Raw genomic sequence first — 26,890 nt, forward strand, 5'->3', positions numbered from 1 at the left:
TTGATTTGATTTGTGTTTCTTTGTCCCTGTCATTGAATGTTTGCTATTTTTGTTATACCTTGGAAATAGCCCTGAGCCCCTCTGGGGAGAGAGGGCAGGTTATAAATAAATAAATAAATAAATAAATATTATTATTCAAAGCCTTTTATTGTAGTTCTGATGATTAAAAGTTTTCACCAGTGAAATGTGTCAATTTTAGATTATTAAAATAACATATTTTCAATGTCAGCATTGGTTATGCAACAATCCTGAACAGGCTGCACATTCTTATGAAAATAATTTCAACTGGTTGCCATTTTGTATTTCAAATCAGATTCCAAAAACTTTGTTGCGTTTAATATTAGCTTGCCCCAAAAAGTCTGTCAAGCGGATTAAACAGCAGAGCTACAACAGGAACTTATTGACGATAAAGAACTAGCATCAGCTTTTCAAATATAGTTTAATTGGTATTGTGTAGAAAGAGACCAATTTGGTCTCTGGAAGAAAAAAGAAAACAACGCAGTACTCAAGATAATAAATTTCGATTAGATAGCTCAAAGTATAGAAAGTCTGTGCATTATTGCAATGAGAAATTAATGGAGTGACTGTAAGTTGAGAATTGACTTGAAGGCACATACACACAAACATCGCAAGGGAACCACATGAATGCCATCCATTGGGAACAGAGACTAAGTTATGCCAGACACTTCAGAAATGTGTAGAGAATAAATAAAGTAGCAAGATCTCGGCAGACTTCTTAATAAAGAGTAATTCATTCTCTCTCAGGATTTCTAAATATTACTTAGTGAGGTACTAATTCAACTTCCCATGCACTAATAGAAAGCTCTCAGTGTTTCACTTTACCAACTTGGACTTACAAAACAAGAAATAGATTACCTGGTGGTACTTCTTCAGTATATTGTGCATTTCTGCTACATCTTCACTAGTTATCGTTTTGATGACATATCTTTTGTCGTAAGAGGTATGGAATCGGGCCCCACTCCGTGCTTGAGAATCATTAGCAAGAGGGCAACTTCTTGTCAGAGAATTCTGTAACACACACACACACATATTTTAAAAAGGTCAGAGAAAAAGTTATGGCCATCAAAACACAAAAGTATCCAAATGGATTATGAAATTATCAAACTATAATTGCAGCTTGGATTATATCATGAATACTCTGAGGAAAGTTGGGGTAGGGGCAAATCAATGTATCAGTGGGCAGTGTCTTGGAATTTCATTGTGAATCTGGAGGAATTCCTACTTTATCCTCTTTTTGGATACTCCAAGGCATTGCTATGTAGAATATTTTGGGTGCAGAACGTTGGTAAATGCACTCCAACATTTTCTGGTCAACTACAGTTTAGAACCGGCCTGTACAAGCCATACAAAGTTTTTCTGAATTGAAAGTATTTTTCTTGCATCTTTTTTCAAATCAATCACACATATACTGTTTGCTACAGTAAAAATACAATTTAGATTTTGAAAGTTTGCCATTTGAACAACAATAAATATAAAGGTAACTCTCCTGTCCTATATAATGCAAGCTGAAATTTAATATAAAGCAAAACTGCAAGTTTTTGATGAACAATAGTGCTATCTTTCTGCAAGACAGCTATTTTCATATAAAAACAATACAAGTTTAGGCTTAGTAATTTAATACTGAGCATCTTCAAATGATGCTAGTCTCAGCAAGTGCCTCATTTTAGTATATTTTAAGACACAGGATTACAGTAGCAACACAGTGAAATGCGTTTTATTTTTTAGATACAGCACTTTGTCCAAGATCAAGTGTCATTCTGAAAGAATGAGGACGTGTTCAAAAAAGCACTTTGTTCCATCACAACATGGTGCCAAGAATGTAGACTCAAGCTTCTTAATTGAATCTTTATTTACATGCAGGCCTTTCCAGTGGTGCCGCTATCTTCATTAAATGTACAAAATGTACTAAAATCTGCATTCCAAAAAAGGAATCAGAATGACTCAAGTAAGAAGTGCTAAAAATAAAATAAAATAAAAGGGCCTGCTGTAAAGTAAATGCAGATGTATACTTGCCTGTAAATACTCATGTATAAGTTGAACCCATGTATAAGTCAAGGGCAGGTTTTGGGGCCAAAATTATGGATTTTGATATGACTCATGGATTAGTCGAGGATCATTTTGCACAGATAGCACTGAACGAAACATGTGGGGTAATCACAGGATGTCTCAAACCTACACCTGTTGACAGACGCTATAAGATAGCTGGTATTGCCCCCCTCCCATGGGAAGTTACTGCCAACTGCGAGAGAAGTAAGGTTGAACACTATGTAAACCACCCACTGCATGGCTACCAGCCTCCTCTCAGTAGACTCAAATCAAGGAAAAGTTTCACAAGAACCACTACTCCTCTTAAAGTTCTTTCCACAACAGCAAGAATATCCTCTGGGCAGAAATATCAGGCAATTCCAACTGGATGCCCCCCCCCCCACCCCACGGGGGTCTTCCTCCAGGGGCAAACCAAGAATGGGCAACGTGGAAGTCCCTGAACAGACTCAGAAGTGGTGTTGGCAGATCAAAAGACAACCTGGCTAAATGGCATTACCTTGAAGAACCCTCCATCTTGTACTGTGGAGCAGAACAAACAGCCTGTATGCTTGTCCACAATGCCCTGTTTTAAGCTACTGACAATGTGGTTGCCATTGCCTGGTTTTGGTCTAAAATTATTTAGCCACTTGTGTTCCCTCTATTTTATCAGTTTTATACTTATTTATTTATGCAATGATTTTGACATGTAATAAATAAATTCTGCACAGAGGGAAAAGTACCAATGCTGCTTCACAAGGCAACAGTATGGTGAGACTTAATAGCCCTAGATACTTTGAGGGTCACTTCCTTGGTGTTTATTTTCAAAAGTAATTTATAATCATTAAAGTATATCAGTGTAATAGCTAAGTGTGTGTGTGTGTGTGGGGGGGGGGGAGTTTACTAAAAAAGCGGTCCCTTCTGCAGTCTAAACACTGGAAGTCTCCTCAGTGGAAAACTCTACAATGAAACCGCATATTGATATGGACTGTGGTCATAGGGTCTTTCATTTCATTTTGAACACATAACTACCTGCCCCTCTTCACCACTAACCCATCCAATTGCTGCTTTCTTGGCAACCTTTAGCTGAAAATGTCATGATGTCTCTACATAGGTCAACAAAAGGATTGCCCATATCCACTGAGAGCAGTCAGCAAGAGTCTTTGTTGAAGGTCATGAAATTCAAGCTGACCTTTCAACACTTACAACTTCAGTCAAATGGAGTGTGCATCCACTAGTGACAATGACTACACTTCACAGCTTGGTGAAGCCCTCAAACCCCAAGAGGGCTCAGCAGTTTCATGTACACATTAGACAACATACTTTTGTCAGTCTGAGGAGACTACTACCACAATGTTCCTAAGACTTATCCTAGCTCCCCCTTTTCTTTCTGTGAAGTTTCCCCAATTCTAACTTTTTAATTTGGAACTAAGAAATACAACTAAAACAGTCTCTCAAACTTTGAGGCATCTACCACAATGAATGCTCACTGCTACTATTTTTGGTTTCTGCTGACTCCTTTCCAGATTGGAATTTTGACTTGCAAATTTCAATCTGACCATCATCATCATCATCAACAACAATGCTACTGAATGTTGAGGCATCTGCTCAATACTCCAGTGAATTAAAGCAGCCATAGCCCCTTCCTCCTCCTCCTCCTCATTATTATTATTATTATTGAGTTATGTGTTAAATTTAAGTCTTACATTCCGTCCAAAGAGCTAAAGGGAGCTCAATGAAGCTGTAAGGATTTCCTCATCCTTATCTACAAAACAATTATGGAAGGTAGGTTAGACCGAAAAATACTAACTAGCCCAAAGTCACAGAATGGACTTCATGGCCAAGTGGTTATTTGACTCATACCCTTCCAGTGACCAAGAGCAAGAAGCATCGGATCCAAAAATCCAAACAGTAAACTAAGCAAGAAGCTGAGGTGGACAATAAAAATCCAAATGTATAAATCTTAATTGTCTTTTTAAAGAGAAGGGAAAAAAGAATAAAATTTAAAATAAAATAATGTAATGTGTAAGCATCACCATCAAGAGAAAATCTTAGTGTTTTCCTAATCGTGCTGATTATATAAAAGATATAGGAGTCCTTGGAAGTCTAATAACTACATCTTCTGCTGTCTAAACATTTGCTCAAAGAAAATTTCAAGGTACAGCAAGATAGGGAAAGAAGAGCAGTCACATCCTTCCGCTTTGAAGTTTATCTGCACTAGGGGTGTTTAGGGATTACCGACAAACTCCAAGAGGGAAGGGAAGGATTTAAAGGTCAATTTAATTAGCCTGTACTAATCTCCAATCTTTTATGCCACTCATTGGCATATTAATATCATTAAATTATAATAAGTTGTTCTCACAACTAAAGATTACTTATGCAGGCGCACAACCTATTTAATAGTATTCATATTTCAGGTATTCTGTTTACATTGAAAACAAGTGTACAGTGAAACTGTTAAAGAAACACATCATTAGAAAGCATGGGTGTACATAATACTAAAGATGATCCTCAATTTACTCTATTTTAGTGAATTTTGTGGTTGTCAACCTTCCTAATGCCGTGACCCCTTAATACAGTTCTTCATATTGTGGTGACCCCCAACCATAAAATTATTTTCATTGCTATTCCATAGCTGTAATTTTGCTACTTTTATGAATTGTAATGTAAATATCTGATATGCAGGATGGACTAAATTTGGACTAAATTTGGTACAAATACCCAATACACCTAAATTGGAATACTGGTGGGGTTGAGGAGATTGATTTTGCCATTTGGGAGTTGTAATTGCTGAGATTTGTAATTCATCTACAATCAAAGAGCATTCTGAACTCCACCAATGAAGGAATTTAACCAAACTTGGCAGAGAACTCCCATGGCCAAGAGAAAATACTGGTAGGATTTGGTGGGCATTGAACTTGACCAAAGATCACTGTGGACTCAAACAATAATGGATCTGGACCAAACTTGGCATGGATACTCAATATGCCCAAATCTGAACATTGGTGGAGTTTGGGGAAAATAGACTTGACATTTGGGAGTTGTAGTTGCTGGAATTTATAATTCACCTACAATCAAAGAGCATTTTGAACCCTGCCAATGATAGAATTGGGCCAAACGTCCCACAAGAACCCCCATGACCAACAGAAAATACTGTGTTTTCTGATGGTCTTTGGTGACCCCTCTGACACCTCCTTGTGACTACTCAGGGGTCCTGACCCCCACGTTGAGAAATGCTGATTTGGGGTATTGATAAGTTGCTCTTTAGACCAGAAGATAATAACAGCTGGCAAAGCACTTAAAAAAATTGTAATAAAGGTGCATAATTCACACCTTTTCTTTGTGTGAGCCTAATATACAATCAGCCATGGTCTTAAAAGTAGTTTTGCATCCAAATATTAAGTGTTCTACTCTCAAATGCAAAATTAAGGAATGTCATAGAAGTGAAGAAGTAGCTTTTTTGCATTTGGAATATGAACAACAATGCTAGAAGGAATCAGATCAGTGCCTGTTTGCCTTCACAGCAGCAGAATCAAAATGCAGAACAGCAGTTTATCCCACTTCTCTTTCAAAATATGTGGGGAATGTGGCCTTTTTAGCTTCTTCCTCCCATGAACAAATATGCTAATTAAGGGAGAAACAATACCCGAAGTGGGACTGAACTCTTGATTGTAAAGACACAAGAAATATGGTCCCTAAATGAAATGCAGAGGCTAGAACTGTCAGCCAATCGCCACCCCCTTCCCCGGCAAAGTTCAACTGCTTCACTACAGCTTAAAACTGAGACAGTGCTTTGTTCAAGTGGAGGTGTTTTACCAGTTCTTTGTAAACATACTGATTAAACCCAGTGAGCCTTTTCCCCTGATAAAGGTCAAAGTCATCTGCTAATGACTGTCCTACTTTTATGACAGTGGTCTGACAGCTATTGATTCAGTCTCTCAGTGGAGTCAAAAACATTAACAAGCACAATCCAAATCAAGACCATTTCGCCTTTTTATTTAGTGTGAACTTTCCAAAAATTAACACTTTGCAACACTTTTAAAGCAATTCAAACAATAAAAACCTTTCTTGGAAGATGAACTACGGAGACCCAAGGTTTTGTTGCTAGCATTCTAAGGGGAAGGCATATTAATCTGGGTCTCATCCATCTGGAATAAAAGGAATTAGATGCCTCTGTTCTTAAAGATTCAGCACAAAGGTTGACAAGATTTTAACTACTACACAGGAAATTTAAGCTGAGAAACCCTATCAATTAATGTATTTGCTAATGCAATTCACTAATGTATCTGCTCATGCATGCTAGCTGCAGAATATGCTTATGAACTTCACAACGGCAAATATGTGATAAAATCAATTTCAGTTTGAATGCAATCTCCACAACTTATCAACTGTAAACTGATTCTGGAAGTTCATGTTGTGAACATACTATGTCTAGCCACTGGAACAACTTATCAGAGACATCTACTGTAGATTCCAAGCACAAAGACATTTGGGGAAACAGTTGTTTTAATTACACTGACATGGCCTATTAAACAAACTGGGAAGTATGCCATTTTGCCTCTGCTGGTCCTGCATTGTTCGGTTATAATAGCATAGCTGAGAATTAATTCTGGTTGGTATTCCCGAGGCACATGTTCCAAGTATTCAAAACCAGAGTTAGAAAATATGGCTTTGAGCAATGTACCCACTCATCACTCACATATAGGTTTAATACCTAGCATTTTCAGCTAAAAGAACCAAAAGCTGTTTCCTCTGCATGAGGCCCTGAACAGCTGCCAATCAGAACAGACAATACTGGGTTAGATGGATCAATAGTCTGACACAGTATAAAATCTGGCAACTACATCCATCTCTGACTGCTTACAGAAGAAAAAGCCAGGTCTTTTGTGTGTAACAGAAGCCAGATTTGCATACCAATTGTCTGTAAACTGTTAAATCTATCTCACTAACTAATCTCGGGACATTCTCTCAATGATCCAGAAATATATTTTTGTACATTTCCTTAAACAAACATGTACTGAGTGCTTTAAATATAAAAAAAGAGCTGGCAGCCTGCCTGAAGTACATGTAAGAGAATCTAATAAATCAAGGTTAACAATATATTTGACAGATGAGGAGCAAATCAAAGCCAGGCTTGAACTGCAGAAGGGAAAAAAAGTGCAGCAAACCAATTTACATCCACATTTGAATGTGCCCGGTTTTTCAGTCTGTAAATGTACCATGACCAACATACATATATACTCACACCCTATTTCAATTAATTTCTATGGTAAAGTGTCAAAACAGCAGTGGAGCAATTTAGAAGAATTCAAAACAGAGGGAAGTGGTGGCTACAACAGTAATTTCAGAAGAAGGTACAAAGCGGAAGTAGCAGAGATGGCTTCCTCTGTGGCTGAAACTCTAAAGCACACAAAGCAGAAAATGCACGTTTTTCAAAAATAAAAGGTTCCCATTTCTTAAAACTTAGTAAGAGGTGGGTTGTTGTAGGTTTTTTGGGCTGTATGGTCATGTTCCAAAAGCACTGTCTCCTGACATTTTGCCTGCATCTATGACAGGCATCCTCAGAGTTTGTGAGGTCTGTTGGAAACTAGGAAAATTGGGCTTATATATCTGTGGAAAGTCTAGGGTGGGAGAAAGAACTCTTGTCTGTTGGAGCTAGGTATGCATGTTTCAATTGGCTACCTTGATTAGCATTTGATGGCCTGACATTTTTTATATGTGACTTATGTTGTGTAAGAGTTAAGGTACATCACTTATACTGACCTATGGATAATCTGACCCAGGTTTTTGGGTTGATTTTTTAAGCTAAATTCCATCTATTTGAAACAGGGACACTGCAAGGAACGAGAAGGTTTTTTGGTCCAGGTCCACAGGACACAAATCTGCATGAAATGCATATATACTAGATGATGTCATTGGAGCAGAGGCCAGCAATGAGGTGCCCAGCAACTCTGTGAGTAGGATTACACTGGATCAGTTTCAACTGGTGAGTACAGTTGATGTGGACAAGCCACTGGAGCAAGTAAGGAGGACAACCTGCGTTCTTGATCCCTGTCCAGCTTTGCTGGTCAACCAAGAAGAAGATGCAATTCAATCTCAAATACAACAAATTATTAATGCATTTCTCAGGCAGGGGCTGGATGAAGAAAAACAAATTGAAACTGAATCCAGAGAAAACAGAGGTGCTTGCCATCAAGAATTCTCATCCGGGGATGGAGGTGTGTCAACCAGTTTTGGATGAGGTTACATGGCCCCTGAAGGACTGCTGAAGCTTGGGAGCACTTCTGAATCTGTCTTTCCAAATGTCAGCCCAAGTAGATGCGACAGTCAGGAGTGCTTACTATCAGCTTCGGCTGATATGCCAGCTGAGCCCCTTCCTAGATTTGGAGGACCTGAAGATGGCACTGCACACAGCGGTAACCTCAAGGTTGGACTTCTGCAATGCACTTTACATTGGGCTACCCTTGTATCAAGTTTGGAAACTCCAGCTGGTTCAAAATATAGCAGCCAGATTGGTTACAGGAACATCTAGGAGTGAGCATATTAAAACCTATCCTAAAGCTACTCCATTGGCTGCCAATTAGTTTGTGGGCAAAGTATAAGTTGTTGGTATTGATCTTTAAAGCCCTACATGGTTTGGGTCCAGGTTACCTATAGGATTGCCTTCTCCTGTGCAATCCGCCCTGAACGCTGAGGTCCTCTGAGGGTGCCTATCCCAGGCTGCCAGAACTTGACTGGCAACCAACACCAGAGGTCCTTTTCATCAGCTGCCCCAGGACTGTGGAATGACCTGCTGGTAGAGCTGTCAGAATTTAAGACACAAGTGAAGACCTATCTCTTTCGGCAGGCTTACCCAGTTTTAAACCTTGAAGAAAAATTGGAAAATGCCTCCTGTTCATGCCACAAGATCAAACCCATGCAAAGCACGAACTTTTCCCTACACATCCATTTCAATTAGCCTAGATAACAATATTATTCAGGGAGACATTATAAATAAAGTATAATTTCAGTTTGCTACGTCTCTATCCCATTATAGATGCCTACTTTTAACAAATATAGATCAGAAGTATGATCAATGTCTGAGATATTTCCAATGTATTATTTAGCATACTGATGTTAAGCTATTTTAAGATACGGCAGCAAAGAGCACAATTCTATAGTAATTTTTTCAAAACTTAAAAGTCTGTCCTCTTCGATAACACAGTTTTCTAAAGTATCTGTCAGTGAAGGATGATCTTACAGTAAATATTGTCCTTTGGCCAGTGTTATGAGATTAAAATTACCTACGGATCTAATTTTATTTTGTATCTCCTCAAATTACCTCTCGTTCAGCAACTGAGAAGGTTTATTATAGTTTCCCAAGTCAGTGGCATCTCCTCAAGGAAACAGAAGAAGTCTGCTTCATGCTAGCTGGATAGATAGAGGGAGTTCCAGGATCAAAGCATGATACAGTCATTGATGCACTTCCATCTCCTGTTGCTAACTTCTGAGTGTGGATGGATGTAACAGGGTCTTTGAAGAGAATTCAGTAACTAGGCAATTCTTACATGTAATTAACTATTTCTGTGATCACAGCACTTAATCAGGCTTGGAAAGCTTAGATTTGGAACTATAACTCCCTAATCTGCCCACCACCATGGATGCCCACTAGCCATGTTGGATGGAAGATTCTAGGTCAGTGGTTCTCAATCTGTGGATCCCCAGATGTTTTGGCCTTCAACTCCCAGAAATCTTAACAGCTGGTAAACTGTCTGGGATTTCTGAGAGTTGTAGGCCAAAACACCTGGGGACCCACAGGTTGAGAGCCACTTTTTCCTAGATGTTTTTGTTTAAAAGAGACAGTTTTTCAAGCTTTGTTTATGGACACTATATCAAACACTTGTGTTTTTCTAGTTTCCATTTTGTAGTCAAGTGGAACAGATACTGATTTCAAATGATAAGGTATTTACTCTAAGCAACTTTATCATGACATATATAGAACACATTAAATCACAGAGAGGGAAGAAATGAGCACAGCAGAAGGGAACCTAAACACACTGAAAATGATAGCAATATGGCAGGGAGGCAGAACATTTTCACAATGAGGAAAAAGTGTCAGATGTCAGCATTTGTTACCCTGCTAGGACTTCAGAAGTCTGTTGAGAATATCAGAATATCTTTTCAACAAAGCTTAAAGTTACATGAGCCACTGTGACAATACAGCCAGTGGCCTTCTTGCCTCTTTTCTCCATCAGCTGTTGCCCACTGTTTTCTCTCTCAGGCAAAATTAAAGCCCTGCTGAAGATAACAGCCAGGGATGGATGATGAGCAAGAGGTCTGTTGAAGGAACAGTCAACACAGACACTGAAGCCTTTCACAATATATTCAAAAGTACAGGCACCAGAAGGTCTGGATTTTGTAGCCCTATAAGGAGGTGGCGAGAAAGCACATTTCCCCCAGGATGAAATATGCCATCAAATAAAGGAGACAAAACCAGACCCACAATTAGATCCCCCACTTGAATCTATTCAGCTCAAATCAGCAACATTTGATTACTAAGAAAAAACCGCCTACCTGGAAGTCCTGATCATCAATTCCAAATCTCTCACGCAGATTACGAAAAACCATAGGACAATATTCTTTGAATTTGAAATGGCTTGGCATATTTTCTCTGCAACAGAGATTTGATAAATAAATTAGCTGGGAATATTTACCTCCCATAACTAAGCAACAGTACATTCCCTCTTCTGCTGATCCAGACTTTGTCTCAAACACAGTGCTAATATAAAACATCAAAAAGCATTATAGAGAATTTCAACACATTTTTGCATTGTGGCACACAATGTCATGTTGTTCAGTACCCTTCAGGAAGTCCTGTTTAACTAGAAAAAGTGAAGACTATTTTATCTGTAATAGAAAATAGCACAGAAATACCATTTTAGAGAATCTCGGCTTCAAACCACTAGATCTTCTTTCATTATGTTTGTAAGGAATCACAAAATACCTGAAATGGAAGTTGTGATCTCTGTTAGTTTTTGTTGTTGTTCATTAGTTCAGTCGTTTCTGACTCTTCGTGACCTCATGGACCAGTCCACGCCAGACCAGTCCCTGTCGGTCGTCACCACCCCCAGCTCCTTCAAGATCAATCCAGTCACTTCAAGGATCCCATTCATCCATCATGCACTTGGTTGGCCCCTCTTCCTTTTTCCTTCCATTTTCCCCAGCATAATTGTCTTCTCTATGCTTTCCTTTCTTCTCATGATGTGGCCAAAGTACTTCATCTTTGCCTCTACTATCCTTCCCTCCGGGAAGGCTTTGTTTTCTGAAGTATGGACTAGTTGGATCTTCTCGCGGTCCAAGGCACTCTCAGAACTTTCCTCCAGCACCACAGTTTAAAAGCATCTATCTTCCTTCACTCAGCCTTCCTTATGGTCCAGCTCTCACATCCGTAGGTGACTATGGGGAATACCATTGCTTTAACTATGTGGATCTTCATTGCCAGTGTGATGTCTCTACCCTTCACTATTTTATCAAGATTGGACATTGCTCTCCTCCCAAAAAGTAAGCATCTCCTGATTTCCTGGCTGCCATCTGCGTCTGCAGTAATCTTTGCACCTAGAAATACAAAGTCTGTCACTGCCTCCATGTTTTCTCCCTCTATTTCCCAGTTGTCAATCATTCTTGTTGCTATAATCTTTGGTTTATTTATGTTTAGCTGCAACCCAGCTTTTGCGCTTCCTTCTTTCACCTTGATTAGAAGGCTATCAGTTACTTTCTCAAAAATACCAACATGATCAAAAGAAATTGTCTTCATACCTGGTCCAGTTATTCATTGAAAAAAATCCCACTTTAGCATCCAGCTAAAACTGGAAACTTTTCTACTTGGTCTGACTGATAAAAAATAACCAGGATAGACTATGGCAATATATGACCACAGCAGCCAGACTACTCTACGCACAGAAATGGAAGAGTACAACAATACCAACAACAGAGGAATGGATAATAAAAATGATGGTCTTGGTTGAAATGGACAAACTAACATGTCTACTAAAAAAGAAAACTTTCTTTAAAAGACTTTTATTTGCTTTTTGCATGAAGAGAAAGGCTTGCCAATTCTGAGTTTTGAAGAATAAATTAAAGGTTTTTTGTCTATGTTGTTATGAGAAAAGAGTAAATAAAGAGAGGTCTCGAGGGTGAAGCATATGATATTAGCTTTCTTTGTGACTAGACTGGGTTAGACCAGAGGTTACCTATCTTTCCCCCTTTTTTCCTCCTTTTTTTCTTTTTCCCTTTTTTAGACAGAAGGATGTATAAAAAGAGAGGGTGCAGATAAAAGCAATGTTACATGGAACTGAAGTGTGTATAAATATGAGCACCAATGGAAACTAAGTGTAAACAAGATATTGTAAAATTGAAACAAAAATATTGTAAAAAAAATCCTGTTTCCCTGACATGGTCCCTGGAGAGGTATTAAACTACAAGTCTTATCATTCCAAGATAGCATGGTAAATGCCATATTATTGTCTACTTGGACTCCAACTCTACAAGAACTCATGCACAGGAATTTCCCAATCCTAGTTTCGTAGGCCATTTAAGTGAGGGTTGAGGAAGTTTCTTCCGCTGAAGATTGCGTTCTCTCAGTGGTGACAGAATCTGTCAGGGCTTTGTCAGTACTCAGCAGTTGCTTCCTCTCCCCTCTCTACCATTCCTCTCCTCCCTCCCTCTTCCCCCCAGTAAAGAGACAGATCACTCTTGCCAGATATTTGAACTGATGATTTGCAGAGGGCTTTTGAAAGCAGGCCAAGTGCAGTATGAAACTGGCCAAGGTTGGTGATTGCCCAATCCTAATGAACTGGAGATGGTGTGAATCACAGATCAGACAGTTACTCTTGACAACTATTTTGTTTCTGCTACTCACTGTAGTGCTTCAACTACTTAAACTGTTAACACCAGCAATTACAGTGCTTTAAAAGGAAACTTGTTCCATTGCTCATTACTTTTTGATGACTTTGAAGATAGTGTTACAATGGTTAGAAATGGCAAAAAGCTTGAAACATTCCTATCAAAATGTCTCTGAAAGTGATTAAAAGGTAAATCTAAACAGCAACTAGAAATCTTACCACACCAACAGAGTAACTTTCTTCTTGCTGATCCCATTATATTTCGTGATGTGACATTATTACAACCCCCACCTATACATTTGCAAATGCTGTTTCCCTAGGTTAAGTGGGTTCTTGGCCTTGTGGCAGAACGTGGTTCCTTCGGTGAGCCTGAAACTCTAGAGTAGAGCACTATTCTCTAATCACTTCCATCTGGTCAAAAGCTCCCAGCCTAATTAACAGGAGTCTGATTTAACAATGTATTATTCATGTCTTTGCTACTCAAAGGACAGCCTAGTGCAATGCACACTATGTGGGATTGTTCCTGATAGAAGATTCAGCCTGTCTCCTGACTGTGGTGTATCATCAAGAGTACATTACTGTAGTGCTCCAGTTCCCCATTTGTTTCCAGAAACAATCCATAGTGACTGTCTTTTAAAAGATCAAAAGGGCTTAACCTATTTGCTGTTCTTCTCCATTAAAAATATATTTACACACACCTTTAATAACAAATGCATCCAAAGCGGTTAGCATGGTAATCCCTTGTCTCACAGGAACCCATGAGCATTCAGTAGTACCCTCTCAATAATGTGGTGTATTAAGCATAAACTGCATAGCACTGTTAACGCTGCATTAATGGATTTCTTCTCCTCCAAATTTTACATTCAAAAAAAGTATGTATCTGTTTGAACCTGACTTGGATTCAAACTTCTAAAAAATGATACATTTCTCCAGGCTACCATTGTTTCATCTGGATGCACTCTGCTGGATGCACAAAAGGAAAAAGGAAAACCCCTCTCCCCTTCCCATCTTCCACTGATCTCACTTCTCATTTTCTGAAAACTGGGAGCATTTGTTTATCCTGTCCCTTGGTCTATTGTAACAAAATATATTAATTTCTTTCTTTTAAACAAACTGATTCACAAACAAGTCATCATCAGTAATCACTTGTGTCTGAGTAGGATTGTCTTCCAAGCGTGGGGTCTTGGCGGTGAATACATAGGTGACTGTGGAGCTCTATTCTTGACCTGCATGTTCTCCCACAGTGAGGACATCGGTTTCCATATGGAAGGCGGTCACAGTCAGGGTTGGCCTGATGCATCTTTCTCATGGCACCTTTCTCCCATTTGCCCTCCATTTGTGCCTCTTCGAATTCCACAGCACTGTTGGTAACAGCTGACCTCCAGTAAGTGTATTCAATGGCCAAGGCTTCCCAGTACTCGGTGTCTATGCCACAGTTTTTAAGGTTGGCTTTAAGCTCCTCTTTAAATCTCCTTTCCTGTCCACCAACCTTTTGTTCTTCAGTTAGGAGGAGAGTAACTACTTTGGGAGCTGGTAATCGGTCATTCGGACAACGTGGTCAGTCCAGCAGAGTTGATGGTGGAGGGTCATTGCTTCAATGCTGGTGGTCTTTGCTTCTTCTAGCATGCTGACGTTTATCCGCCTGTCTTCCCAAGAGATTTGCAGGATTTTTTGGAGGCAATGCTGATGGAATTGTTCCAGGAGTTGAATGTGACATCTGTAGGTGGTTCACATTTCGCAGACATATAAGAGGGTTGGGAAAATAATAGCTTTGTAAACAAGCACCTTGGTCTCCCTACGAATATCCCAGTCCTCCAACAGTCTCTGCTTTATTTGGAAAAATGCTGTACTCGCAGAGCACAGACGGTGTTGTATTTCAGTACTGATGATGATTTTTGTGGAGAGGTGACTGCTAAGATAGCGGATTATCAATATTTTCTAACATTACACCATTAAGTTGTATTTCTGGCATTACAGAGGGAATGGGTGGTGCCTATTGAAAGAGCACTTTGGTTTTCTCAATGTTCAGTAGAGGCCAAGCTTTTCGTATGCTTCGGCAAAGACTTTTAGGGTGGCTTTTAAGTCCTCTTCTGAATGAGCACAGACCACATTATCATGAGTATATTGGAGTTCTACAAAATATGTTGTTTTGATGTTGGTTTTAGCTTTCAGTCTGCTGAGGTTAAATAGCTTACCATCTGTCCGTCAAATGATTTCCACGCTGGTGGGAAGCTTCCCATCAACAAGGTGCAGTATCACAACTACCTATTGTTGGAATCACAGTTTGTTGTTGCTTACCCTGAAATAGTTTCTGACTTATGGTGACCTTAAGATGAACCTATCAAGACGTTTTCTGCAGCTACGAATGTGACTCACCCAAGGTCACCTAGCAAGTTTCATGCCTGAGTTGAACAGAAAATGTTTTATCCAGATTGGCAGTCCAACACTCAAACCAGTACATCATGCTACCTCCACCACTAAGCTCAGGGCTTCTGATGGTGACATTCACACATGCATTTAGCTCTTTTGTGTTCAGTTGACTTCGGCCTATTGTGATTCTATTAATAAGAGATCTCGAAAGTCCTTCTCAGGACTTCTTTGATTGAATCTATAAGGTAGTCTTCCTCTTTCCCTACTGCCTTGTACCCTACCAATTGTCTTTCTGTGTGATATGTCTAGCAATATTCTCATGCTATGCCCACAATATAATAGTTTCAATTTAGCCATATTGGCTTCTTCTAGTGAGAGTACAGGCTAAGCAAGCCAGAACAAAAACTCATGTAGCACAATCTTTTATGACAAGAGAGCAGGGAAGGGGGTGGGGAGAGTAATTCTATAATATTTTGCTTTTAGCTGGTTTTAAATTAATGAGAAGGACACCACTGTCATCTGCTCTGTGGTGAAATATTTCATTTGATATGCAGATATTTTATGAAATTTTAATTTAAAAATGATTAATAATACTTCTAGAAAATATCATACAAATATGATAAAAACACACACACTGCTCCACAGTACATTAGCTAATGTTTTCACAAAATCACAGTATCCAAGTAAAAAAAGACCCTTTCTATTCATGAATTTACAATTCATACTACAGACAAGGTTATCTACTTACTTGTTGAAAAGGTGATTGTCCACTTTTATCTTTGAATATGCTTTGAAGTCATCTGGCATCAACATAACAGGTATTTGAACGTGGCTCAGTTCATTGATCTACAGAGAATGAGGAAACAAAAATTAAGAGAAATATGAAACATGGAAAAAAATATCATTATAGGCCAATAGCTATATCTGTTAGGTAAGCAACCTCCAGATTTTGTTGGAACACCCAGCCTACAATGAATGTCCTCAGCATGGTTAATGGGAAAAGGCTATGAGAGCTGCCTTTCAAGAAATCTGAAAGGCCAAATGTTTCCTATCCCTTAGTTCATTATACATACCACTTTTCTCTACATTTATTAGAGAAGAAAAATGAGAAATGGGTAATGCATTGTTGTTGTTGTTGCTGCTGCTGTGGTGTGCCTTCAAGTCAACTCTGACTTACATCAAGTCTACTATAGTGTTTTCCCGAAAAGGTTTATTCAAAGAAAGCTTTCTATTGCTTCTTCTTAAGCTTGTTAGTAACTTGCCCAAGGTCAACTATTACGTTTCTAATCCGAGATTCAAACCCTAGTTTCCCAGAATCTTTGTTTAACATCTGACCACTATATTACACTGGCTTGGGTATTATATTTAGAGGCATAATTTAAAACAAAAGTAATAACTTTTTTCAATGTTAGGAGCGAATTGAGAAACCGCAAGTTGCTTCTGGCATGAGAAAATTGGCCATCTGCAAGGGTGTTGCCCAAGGAACACCCAGATGTTTTACCATCCTATGGGAGGCTTCTTTCATGTCCCCATATAAGAAGCTGGAGCTGACAGAAGGGAGCTCACCCTGCTCCCCAGATTCCAACCGCCAATCTTTCGGTCAGCAGTCCTGCCGGCACAGGGGTTTAACCCACTGCACCACCGGGGCTCCAAGTAATAACTAATATGCAATCAATAAATCAATAAAGAAAGATTATGTTCTGCCTACACTGAAAATAGAGTTCAAATTAAAAGGGTTTTTCAAGAGATATATCTTTTTAGCAAATGTGTATTACAAATTATTTTCTAATCATACCCACTAAAAAAGTAAAAAAACTTAACTCTTGAGCAGTCGTATCAGTAATTGTGAACATAGGGAATGAATTTCAGCCAGAACTCTCTCATATCTTCAGAATTCAATACCTAGCACCATGTATTTTTGGCAAATAAATTTAAATCCAATTTAAACCATTGCTGGATCAACTTTTTTCCTTCCATCCATATGAATCCAACATACTTTCAGTTCGTCTTGCTAATTACTAAAGTGACATTTACATCATACACAAAATCCATGTTTTTCTACAAATTTATGAGATTACAGAAGCTAAACTACAGATAGAGAGCTTGGAACTGAACACAATAGAGACAGGCACAACAAGGCAGGTTTTGAGTAGCCTTTGTTCTCCTTCTCCGATAAAAAAACCCCCAGAAGCCAAGAAGGTCAGAAATCGGAAAAGAGTCCGTTGTTTCACAATTTTTGGTGCCTGGCTTTGAAGACTGGGAGGAGCCAGCTGCAATTGTGTCTTTTTGTGTCACTACAGAGAAAGGAACCTTTGTCTAATCTGGTGATCCAATATAATGGGGATATGATAATAAATTAGGCAAGAGTTTCTACAAGGAAACAGTTTTGAACAAAACAATAAAAAGGTCAGTATAACTTGGATTATTTGGGGAAATTAATTATATTATGAGGGCTTGTTCAGTGACAAACCATTAAGTTGATGTCAAGCATATTCAATCCCTGGAAACTCAATACCAGGTATTAAGAGTTTCAAAAGTATATTGAGAGACTATAACAGAACTACTTCCAAGGAATCCATTTAGTAATGCAAGACAGGCTTTTCTAAGCTCATGCTTACATATGTTGATCTGGATGGCATCAGACGACTATAAAGCAGTTTTGGCCAAACGTCATAGCAGAAATTCTGGTAGGAAATAAGAGTCCTTAAGAACCTCTCAGATACAATACAAACCATGTAAAAGACTAACACATTAATCATGGTACAAGTTAAGCTATTAGAATAATACTTGCTGACATACATACATAAACATACCTATGTAATTAAATTGACTTGGATTTATTTAATAAATCAAACTCTTACAATGAACAAATGAAATCTGTCAAATATAAAGTGGGAGGTGAGCAAACTGACTACAGTTGCAGTCACATCCTGCTGATTGATTTCTAGTAGGCGAACAGTTGGTCATTGTAGAAATAGAAAAATGGCCTACTTAGTCCTTGGTCTAATCTAGCATGGTTCCTTCTTATGAGAAATTTGATTGTTTCCTTTGATTTTTGGTATGTGATATGAAGATGCCTCTTTTAGATCATGATTAACCTTCCTACAATTTCCAGAGCACCACCTGTGGCTAATATACTGATATCCCTTATTGAATTCTTGAGCTTTGAACTGCTAATTCTAGTACCAGTTGTTCTGATGCCACTGCACTGTGTTCACCCCACTCCCCAGATTCAAACTGCTGACTTTTTGGTCAGCAAGGTCAACAGCTCAGCAGTTTAACGTGCCGCACTACCGGGGGCTCCGAAGAAGCCAGTAGAACTTCAAAATTCTGTATGATGCATTGTCTGCATTTGGTTGGCCAATAAAGTCATAGTTCTTTTGTGAGTTTTGGTGGATTTTGCTATGCAACCAACACAGCTACCTCTGAACATGTTTCCTGAGAATGAAAGTGGCTTTTTCTAGAATTAGAACCCAGTGGTTTAATAAGCTGAAGTAAACAACAAGCAAAGAAAGTACTTTTCACTGATAGAGCCTAACAGTCCCATAGGGGTAACCTTGACATCACAATTTGTAAACCTTTCCACAAAATATCCCACACCCTGGAATACTTCAGCTTGCCTTCAAGATGAAGGTAACAGCACTTGGGGGCAAAAGATAAATATTCTATATGGGGAGAAGCAGGCTAGTTTTCACCAGTTCTGCCTCTTGCATACATACAATTATGTGTGCATTTTAAAGAGCTTCTGTTATTGCCAATTGACACTTAAAAAAATAAACTGCTGGGCAGGAGGGAGTACAAAGAAGGTGACAGATGGGGTGGGCATCACAGGTTACTTGCCTCCCACAGGCTGCCATTTCCCTACCCCCATCCTGGTACATTTGAGCTAAATCCAAGCCTATTCACTTATGTCACAGAAAGACTTATTTCCTTTTTAAAAATGAGTCATTTACAGACATATGCTCAAGCAAGTATACAGGACAACACCACTTATTGCCTTCCTCCTTTATGTGAGTGAATATTGTATACACTTGGGAAGGGACTTCCTGATTTCTCTCAAAAGAATCATAAGTAATTCTTGCAGAGAAGACTTAGTTGTGATTCCATCATCTTGTTAAAAGTATCATTTCTAGAAGAGAGGCTTCTGCCTGGCCTTCTGACAAATGAGAAATGTCACTTCTTGATTATTTTCATATATTACATTTTTTTTTCCAAACGGAAAACCAAGAAAAGCACATGCCATTTCTCCAAAATGTCTTTATTGTCTTCAATGAAAACAGTGCTCCTTTTAAAGACTTCAAATATTTAAATTTTGAGCACAGGGAGAAAACAAAAAGGAACAAACTGAAACAAAACAGCTCATTAATCAGTCTGCATAATTAGTCAGAACTGATTCAGATAATGTTCAACAATTTTACAGAAATGAGAGGGAGAGAGAGAGAGAAATGATGCAGTATTATACATATTGCCCAAACACCATAAAACAGTGGTTCTCAACCTGTGGGTCCCCAGGAGTTTTGGCCTACAACTCCCAGAAATCCCAGCCAGCTGTTAGGATTTCTGGGAGTTGAAGGTCAAAACATCTGGGGACCCAGATGCCATAAAGGCACAAATTCCCAACTGAACTTGAAAGCTACGCAGAGTCAGGTCTGGTTAGTACCTGGATGTGAGATCACTAACAAATAAATGGTGCTGTAGGCAATATTTCAGATGAAGGATTCAGCAAAACCACCTCACTTCTGAGTATTCCTTGTCCAAGAAAACCCTGTAAAGTTCATTGAGTCACCATAAGTCAACAGGCAACTTGATGGCACACACACACACACACATAATGCATAGTTTCCTACAACCTTTTAAGAATTACAGTTTTAACAACCCACCCACACAGTATAAGGAAATAAGTCCATAGTACAGTGGAATCTCCACTTCCACAGAAAGAGAACAGCCATGTTTCTGAAAACAGAGGAGTGGTTCTCCTGCATTTGAGAACTGCGAGTCAGGCATGTCAATGCACATTTAGAGTGATATGGAAAAAAGGAAACAACTAATTATTTCACTTAATAGTGTATTTTGACAGAGAGGGGGGTAAAGGTTGGCTCAGGAGGTAACATAACATGACTGACTTTGTATACTAGTCACACTGACCTGCGGCTTGGTATTGTCCCTCTGGTCGCAAAATCTTCTACACCATTCAAAGGCAGGATATCCTGTGTATCATCCTATAATCTTATGTTTTAGACATTGTTTTTGAATGAAATTGAGTTTCATGTTATTTCCACTTACTTGCTCAAACTACTTCAAATGCCAAGAAAAATGTTTTTTTAAAAAAATTGTAGGCCACTTTCAACATGTGTGTGTACAATACTATTTTTTTTTTTTTTAAAAAAAGAAAAAATGGGAACTGTTTACACAGGCTACAGCATAATAAATTTGGGAACTATTGCAATATATCCATGACGCTATTGTTATGTTTCTAATATTGTAATCTTTTCAGTAAGTACAAAAGTGGCCTCCATTCTGGAAATAGTTTTTAAAAGGCATGTGCCTTAGGGAATTCTCATCATGAGTAAACAAGATTATGATCTGCCTGCACGGTTCACAAGATTTAGGACTACATTGTTCCCGAAATCTACGCTATTGAATTTAGGATAGATAATGCCAATTTATAAGGTAATAATGGAGAAGAACTACAGCACATATGGTTAATTTAAAAGCTTCCATATGCTGTTTCCACAAACTTTCTCTATCAAAGTTCAATGAATACTTTTTCACAACAGGATTCTAGAGTACATTCACATTAATTAGTAGACACCTAACTTCTTAGTTTAGGTTGATTTTACAGGAGCTTTATTCTAAATCAGTCTGTGAATAGCTACAAGAAACTGAAAAGGATTTATGAGAAAGACTTTTGGTTCAAACTGGCATGCAATCCCCACTTCTTTGCTCACTATGCAGATTCTTGAAGTAGCAAAGCATGAAAAGCTATGGTGGAGTGACAGCATAAAACCCAGCCAATGAAGAAGTTTATCACAAAGGGGACTGAAGATACTAAAAAGATGAGAAAGGCAAAACCAGACTTGTAGCTAGCTAAAGTATAGGAAGCATGGCTGTGTAGACAGTGCATCAAACCATTAACTCAAACTCCATTTCCTCCATTTTAATACCCTCCAACTACTTTATAAATTTGTAATTACAAATTTTACTGTAGTAAAATGGTAGTCTAAGGCATTCTATTATCACCATATGAATCAACCGGTTACTGAGGCTGGCAAAACATAAAATATTTACTGTATTTGATTAAAATTTCGGAACAAGAAAACTTTCCAGAATTCCAATGAAAGGAAATATTATAATATCATAAATTATTATCTGGAAGCCAAAGTCACAACCTGACTCCTACTCCACCCAAAATCGCTTCTGATTCTGGCTTCACAAATCCAACTCCATAGCCCTGATAGACTCCAAAAAGTTGTCAAAAGAACTAAGCTGACAAGTGTTTACCTTCTCCTCAAGACTTGCAGATCAAGACAAATTCCCTTTGAGACAAGGAGCTTTTCACACAAGTTGTTTTAGCTCTAGATGCTTCTCAAAATCTGCTTCTCTGTCACTGCAGATCCCCATGTATATACCCTGTGGCAAGAACCATAAAACTACTTTTCAGCTTGTTGTTAGAGATTATTACTTTGGTACACAGCAGGGAGTTGTCTGAGAATTCGCAATATAATATAAACTTGAATTGTTGTGTAGCCTTCTAGGCTTTGCTGACAAAGCTTGAAAATACATCCAATAATTCTAAGCAGTATCATATTTTTTTCAATGCCAGCTCCCAGAATTGAAAGTTTTACAAAACTGGAAGTCAATCTACTTGATCATTTTCTAGATTTGACTCTCACTAAAATGCAAATTAAAACTGACTTAAGGGACATTTCAAGTGAGCCATCTTAAAGACTTGGCAGGTAACACTGAAGATGATCAATATCTTGAAACCAAGAGTTGCACAGTCTGTAGTTCTTTTTTCTCTAGGAAACTAGATATCAATGTACCTTAACTTTTAGTAACTCAAGCATGAGGAGGAAAAAGAGGGCATGCATGAAGAAAAAGAACAGAACATGCACATTAGTTGAAGCAATTAATATTTCATTATGAGCTACAACCTCACTTCCTTTTAAGTTCAGAATTCATGTTTTACTGTGAAATGCAGTATATGAAAGCAAATTGCTCAAAATAATCCTGCACTGATAGATTGAATCAGGAGCATACAAATAACTGGTACAACGTTCATTTGGAGAACTCAAGATAGCTCTATGTTATTCATTTTCTAAGGCAAATGCAGCAGAACCTGCAAAACAATCCTTTGGTGATCAGCTATGATACCACTTCATTATTAATTCATACACATCCACACAAAAGAAAAATGGAGAGGTTCAATTCTTCAGGCTTTTTCACAAGCACTATTTAAGATCGAGGTTCTTACCCTCTATTACATAATATTGTCCCTAGTGCACAGGCAATATCAAACTTACACTGAACTTAGAAAAGTTCTCCTACAAAAGATAACCAATTCTTTTACTGTGTTAAGTGAAAGACTTTATACGTAAAATATAATGAAAATAAATAGAAGACGGTATATTGGATAAATATTTAGATACTTTTTACAATGTTTATTAAATACAGAAAACAACATGAGGCAGTTTACCACAATATGCTGCCATCGTTTACAATAGTACATAAAAGAATGCTCAAATGTAAAACATATAAACCTTCAAAAGAAAAACCACCAACAATTACCACCAACATCCAACAGCCAATTCCGTCACAAACAGAATAGCTTTTGTAAAAAAAAATCTTCAACATTAATGTCAGATTTTGACTACTCAAACAAACATTGTCTTCTAAATCTTTCTTCTTTGGTTTCTGTATTGCACAGCATCACAGTGAGTTTAACGCAGGTGGTTTTAATAGCAAACTTTTTTCCTTATATGATTGGGCTAAGACTTGGCCTTGGTTTCACTGCACTAGTTATATTCAGACTTAGTCTAGTCAGCTATCATTGAAAGAATATAGTATTTTTTCCCAGAGGAAAGATTAATTAAATTAAGTTCACAAACTTCAAAAAGAAATACAAAACAAAGTAATGCTGTATCTCTGGATCACTACTTTAAGATAATTAAATAGTATGAGCATTCTTAGGAGAACATGATCACTCCTATGCACACTAACAAGCAAGATGAACCTAACTGTAACTTGATCAATGGAATGAATATATAAGTCCAGATAGTAATAACCACAATCAGTCAACCAGGCTTCGACTGGGATGCTAGAAACAGATGTACCCCTGGACCAATGTTTCTTAAACTTTGCTCCTCCAGATGCCTTAGACTTCACAAGTCCCAGCCAATGCAGTCAATGGTCAGGAAGTGTGAGAAGTGAAGCCCCAAAATCTAGACCAGAGACTGAGAATAATGGACACAGGCTAACAATTCTCTCTCAAGAAACTACAAGAAACTACTATCAAAAAAGACATACTGCTCTTTAGGTGCAGATGATTGTCTAGTGAGATCTGGCCCGATCTACTCTGTGCTTCCCCATGTCCTCAGTCTTGGCCACTGTTGGAATGTCATTCATGAGTCACTCCTCAAATGGTTCCCAATTTCGAATGCACTAGACAATATTGAGCTAAATGAACAAACTGACTTTGCAAAAGCCAGCTTCCTATGTTTTTATGGCAACGAACATGCAATGCCAAAATGAGGCAGAGTTGACTCGGCATTTGAAAGAAAGAGAGTACAGAATCCTGTGCAGTAATCCTAAGAGAAGGTTTTAAATCATAACAGGATTAAGGCAGAGCTAAACAGACATTTTTAAACTTGCCAGTTAACATTCAGGAAGTTACTTGTTTCTGTGCAGGCTGAAATGAAGTCGAATGTTTTATGTTAGGTTATCTGGCCTGAATGAAGGAGGGCTTTTTCATTTTCACCAAAGCCAAAGTTATTATAACTGCAATTTAGTCATCAGCGCCTTTTGACTTCAGTTCTGGTCACCACACAATGTTAAAGTGCAAGTTTACTACCAACGTTCACACAATCTACTTCTATGGATGAATAAAGTCAGCCAACAAACTAGAGGAAAATGAGCACACTTTGGAGAAATGATCAGGAATAAAGCAATATACTTAAGAGTGACAGTGTTTCAGCCCACATGGTAGCTTCTAATGCTCCAGGGCTAATTACAAACTTGTCTAGTTCTTAGAAGTAATAATGTTTAACTTCTGTTCAAGCATTCCAACAATGTTGTCACTAATTTTCTTTTTATGAAGCAGACAATTATTTGATGAGTTCTGTGATTTTAAAGGTTAACTTACCATTTACCAACAATGGTCATGCTTACATAGCTTTCCAAATATTACATGCTATGCTTTTAAAAACGACATCCCTCTTTTCTAAGTGTATTTTGTAAAAAGAAAAACAATGTGGAGAACACTCAAAGTGTTTGCACACTGCAGTTTGGATATGAATTGTATAACACACACAGCTGTCTCCCCGCCCTTCATCACACATACATAAAAAATATGTCATGCTTGTACTAACAGAGACTTATCAACCAACCGCAAGGTAGAACATTTTCTTAAATGGGAGGCTGGTTGTCAATATTTACCCAATATATGCTCACTTTATATTTAAATAAATCTATTGTGTTTTGTTTTCTTTAGGTCACAATAGGCATATTCATACAATGAATCCAAAAGAGTCAATACAAGTTCCTGTAAGCTGTCTGGTGGAACTAGTTCAGTACAATGTGCTCTGTACAATGCTGTCCAGGGGAACAAATCCAATATGAAACATCTATTCCTCTGCTCTTCTAGGTTTTAGTCAATTCAATCTCTAGGGTTAAAGTTGAGTCCTAGATCTGAAAGCCTAAGGCATTCATAATGACACATACAGCTGTACACAGTAGAATTCTACCAAGGTTTCCTTGCTAAGCACAGAAGACAGTTTATTCTGCACTGCATGAGTTCAGTTGAAGTGTAACTGCTTATTGCCAAGAATAACGAAGAAATGGGACACTGGAAAAATTGCAATATACTTTTCTTTAAAAGTGAACTGTTTAGAGTACAAACATGTCTTATACCAAATAATCTTAATACAGAAAATTATAAAATACTGTGCAATAAAATGTTTAACTTTGGCACTTAAAGTCACTATTCTTAAATGCTACCTAGAATATCTGCTTTCATTCAGGCTGTTCGAATAGGTTGTGAAACAATTTTAAATACTAAAGTGCCAGGAGGGGTGGTAGGAAGCTGCTCAAATTCTCATTTCACAAGAAACTACATCAGATCTTACAGTGTAGGTTGAAACATTTGTGAAGCCACAAATGAGATAAATTTATTCTTCAATTGACATACAAAAAATGAAAGTCCCATTTAGTTACTTCACAAACTACATATGCATTTATCACTTAAAGTAATCTGGCATTCAAATATGACAGGGCAAATCTTTAATATTCTAATAAAATAATTTATTCTTCACTGGCTCCAATACAATTCTCTAACTGAAAACACATAGAACTCGAATAACTTTGTGGACAGTGTGGGGAACAGTAGAACAAAGGTATTTGCCACTCCAGCAGGAAAACACCACTGATCTTAAGTAAATCTTAGGGAATGGAAACCTCCCTCATCAGTCAAAAGGGCCTGCAAAAGCTTGTGTAAAAGATAAAGCTTGGCAAAGTTACTTTAAGGGACTACAGCTCCCAGAATCCCCTACCTAATAACTTTGTCAAGCTCTTGATGAAAGCTCTTGGGAGGAGACTTGTTATTTTGAGATGCACTTTGAGAGCTTTACTTTTATAGTGCTAGCACTGGCACTTGTTAGCATATGAACTTCATTCATGTCCTGCTTCTTGTTAGTTTTCATGAGATTTGCAGGGCTGGCACAGTTGTCCATTCAAAACCTTTCTCCTGTGTTAAAGTGTTTTTTTCCCCTGTGAATCAGAGCATTGGAAAAAGAGAGGAGACAAGGAAAGCACCCCGAGGGAATGATGGGGATGGAAAAGAAAACAATGGATTTTTTCTAGCCTTCTGAGAGATTGGAGAAGCAATGGCACCTCTACCTCTAGAACAGTGGTTCTCAACCTGGGGTCCCCAGACGTTTTTGGCCTACAACTCCCAAAAATCCCAGCCAGTTTACAAGCTGTTAGGATTTCTGCGAGTTGAAGGCCAAAAACATCTGGGGACCCCAGGTTGAGAACCACTGCTCTAGAAGCAACTGACAATTGGATTCTCCCCAGTCAGTGACTGAAGAAAGCAGCACAAATCAAAGTTATACAGTCCTTTTTTGAAAACCCAGATTTTTGGAGTATCAAACCCTAAACAGTCTTTATGACATTTGTTAAAAAAATTAGTTCAAATCAGAAATTATTCTCAGGTGCAAGGCAATTGGCATTGAATAGTAGAACATAAGAAAGCTAAAAGCCATATGGATTGATAAATCAATAATATTAGTGTTAGATGAATGCAATTATGAAGGGTTCAGTAGTCAAGTTTAGTAAGTAATGGTTATAAACTAAGTTTATAACAAGAATCCCTGCAAAAAGAC

General features: G+C 38.1%; 1 protein-coding gene across 1 annotated transcript in view; it reads right to left on the minus strand.

Moving 5' to 3' along the window:
- The window catches only part of PIP4K2A (phosphatidylinositol-5-phosphate 4-kinase type 2 alpha), a 78,722-nt gene that overhangs the window by 32,945 nt on the left and 18,887 nt on the right, over positions 1-26,890 (minus strand). Inside the window, exons 2-4 of the mRNA XM_060782388.2 lie at positions 16,042-16,139; positions 10,597-10,693; positions 877-1,029 (exon numbers count right to left, since the gene is read on the minus strand). Of these exons, the coding sequence (XP_060638371.1) occupies positions 877-1,029; positions 10,597-10,693; positions 16,042-16,139 (348 nt within the window). The remainder of the gene's footprint in view (positions 1-876; positions 1,030-10,596; positions 10,694-16,041; positions 16,140-26,890) is intronic.

This window comes from Anolis sagrei, chromosome 6 (assembly GCF_037176765.1).
Source record: "Anolis sagrei isolate rAnoSag1 chromosome 6, rAnoSag1.mat, whole genome shotgun sequence".
Classification (NCBI taxonomy): Eukaryota; Metazoa; Chordata; class Lepidosauria; order Squamata; family Dactyloidae; genus Anolis; species Anolis sagrei.